We start from the raw sequence: 2,101 nt of genomic DNA, 5'->3' as shown, positions 1-2,101 counted from the left end.
TGTCGTGTTTCGGAAGGCTCTGCCGGCGAAATTCATGGTGCGAATAATGCCTGAAGATTGTTGAAGTTGGTGGTTTTGGTCGTGCGCACCCATGTTTTTTTATCTGGCCATTTGGTTTCAGAGGGAACGCTTCGAAGCTCTGCTGGCTGTTAATATCATGGAGCTCGTTTTCTTTCAATGGTGCTAGCGGAGAAGGGCATGAAGCCGAGATCGGTGGAATAGCAATGGCGGTTGGATCTTAGTTGTGAGATGGAATTGGCTTGATGCTTCGTGACTTGAAACAACGACTTGTATGTGGGGGCGACTGCACAGGAGAAGTTCATAGTCTTATCTTTCAGGATTAAAATCCAAGGTTTTGCCTTAATTGGTTGTGCGTGGCAATGCTCTTGTTGATGGCGTTGTTTTAAGAGTGAAGACTTTCTTCAGGGTGCGACATCGTCTGTGCATTGTTTCCTTCTTACAGGCGTCGCTTATGGAGAAGCTGATCTTCTGGTGTTGTCTTGGTGGTGTCAGTGTTGGTGTTTCAAATTATGAATATATGTAGAGCATGATGTTGTTGCAGAGGCTGGGTGTAATTGGTATCTCCGCGATATTAATATATACTCTTTATCAAAAAAATATAAACAATGGTTAAAAAAAGAGTTCAAGAGGGCTAACAAACATGGTTCTCGTGTGTACAAGTTGAAACAACATGTAATTTGCATATACAATCACAAAAGAACCAAGCAATCAATCAAAGAATGGTGAATAGGTAACAAACTCCTACATCGGCTCATCTCGTGTCCTTGTCCCAAATCGTGCTCCTATCGGGTTAACCAGTCTCTTCTGAACTTCTAACAAGCACACGAATGACTGTAATCAAAACATGATCTCACATAGTCGTGTCTACAAGTTGAAACGGCATGCAATTAGCATGTACGATCACAAAAGAACCAAGCGATTAATCAAAGAATGGTGAATAGCTAACAAATTCCTACATCCAGCTTAGTCCGGGACCTTGTCCCAAATCGTGTGCTTAGTTTTAATCCTTCTTCTTGTGGGCGGGCACGGCCACGGGCGACGGCTCTCCGGAGACGGCGCGGGGCGAGGGCTCCCCACCGAGCGGCAGGTCGGAGAGCAGCGCGACCATGCGGCGGGCGCTGAGAGACCTCGATGGACGGAACTTGCCGAGGGTCTTGGTGCTGGAGAAGACGGAGGAGGACTGGGCGAGGATGAGGTACACCAGCGCCTGCACCAGCACGAACAGCCCGACCTTGAGCAGCGCCCCGTGCTGGCTCGCCACCAGTTCGAACTCCATTGCCATGAGCTCCCGAGCTTTGGTTACACGATACTATAAGGGAATCGGTCTAGCGAAAACTTCCGTGAGGTCGATGGTAGGGTACGTTGCTTGTTGGTTGTTGTGTTCGTGAGGTCGGGAGGCGTGGTCTGCGCGCTTATATAACGGCGAGACGCCGGTTTGACCGCTGCCGGGGAAAGGGTGCAGTGCAAAGATGCTTCGTCATCCTTGATCGCTTCGGGTGGTTCGGCGAAAGGCAAGGCCAGACCCATAGAGTTGGATGGAAACCGTTCCACCTGCTCGGCTCACCGCTCACGTGTGCACAGATGAAATATTGCTCGAGTTGCTATCAGCGGATGGCCACCGGATGTTTCGTGCCGTGTCGTGTTACTGCCGATCAAACCCGGTCAGCAGTTAGAATCGGTCATGCCTCTCGAATTACATTTGATCATAGTTTTCATTTTAAGGATGAGAGCTCGTGCTTGAGGGCATGTCACATGTGTTAAGTACGACTGAGTGATTACTGACCAGATTTTGCGATGAGCGCGCATTTTTATTCTTCTTTAAGCGAAGTCCAACGGGAGGAGTCCCGTGAAAAACAATGAAGGTTGACCGAGTGGTCAATACAAACTACTAGTATATCATGTTAGAGCCGATTTCAGAGCTCCTGCGGTGCATACTAACGCGACGATTCTCCCGTGCATGGGAGATCTTGTATCGAACTAATGCTTTAAGAATCGTGTGCCACGGTGTTTTTTCAAGTTCTATTTCTAATCAATTTATGTACATTGCAGCGAACAAACCGCAAAGAAACTAACTAAAACC

At 48.0% G+C, this 2,101-nt stretch overlaps 1 protein-coding gene across 1 annotated transcript; it reads right to left on the bottom strand.

Annotated features, from left to right (window-relative positions):
* Positions 1–653: 653 nt before the first annotated feature.
* Positions 654–1,426, bottom strand: LOC127301772 (uncharacterized). The gene has a single exon (XM_051332040.2). The coding sequence runs from the start codon at positions 1,301–1,303 to the stop codon at positions 1,022–1,024; it is 282 nt and encodes a 93-aa protein (XP_051188000.1). The 5' UTR covers positions 1,304–1,426; the 3' UTR covers positions 654–1,021.
* Positions 1,427–2,101: the final 675 nt, after the last annotated feature.

The sequence above is a fragment of the Lolium perenne genome, chromosome 5, assembly GCF_019359855.2.
Source record: "Lolium perenne isolate Kyuss_39 chromosome 5, Kyuss_2.0, whole genome shotgun sequence".
Classification (NCBI taxonomy): Eukaryota; Viridiplantae; Streptophyta; class Magnoliopsida; order Poales; family Poaceae; genus Lolium; species Lolium perenne.
The sequence above is the reverse complement of the archived record's forward strand: the minus strand, read 5'-3'. Positions and strand labels throughout refer to the sequence as shown.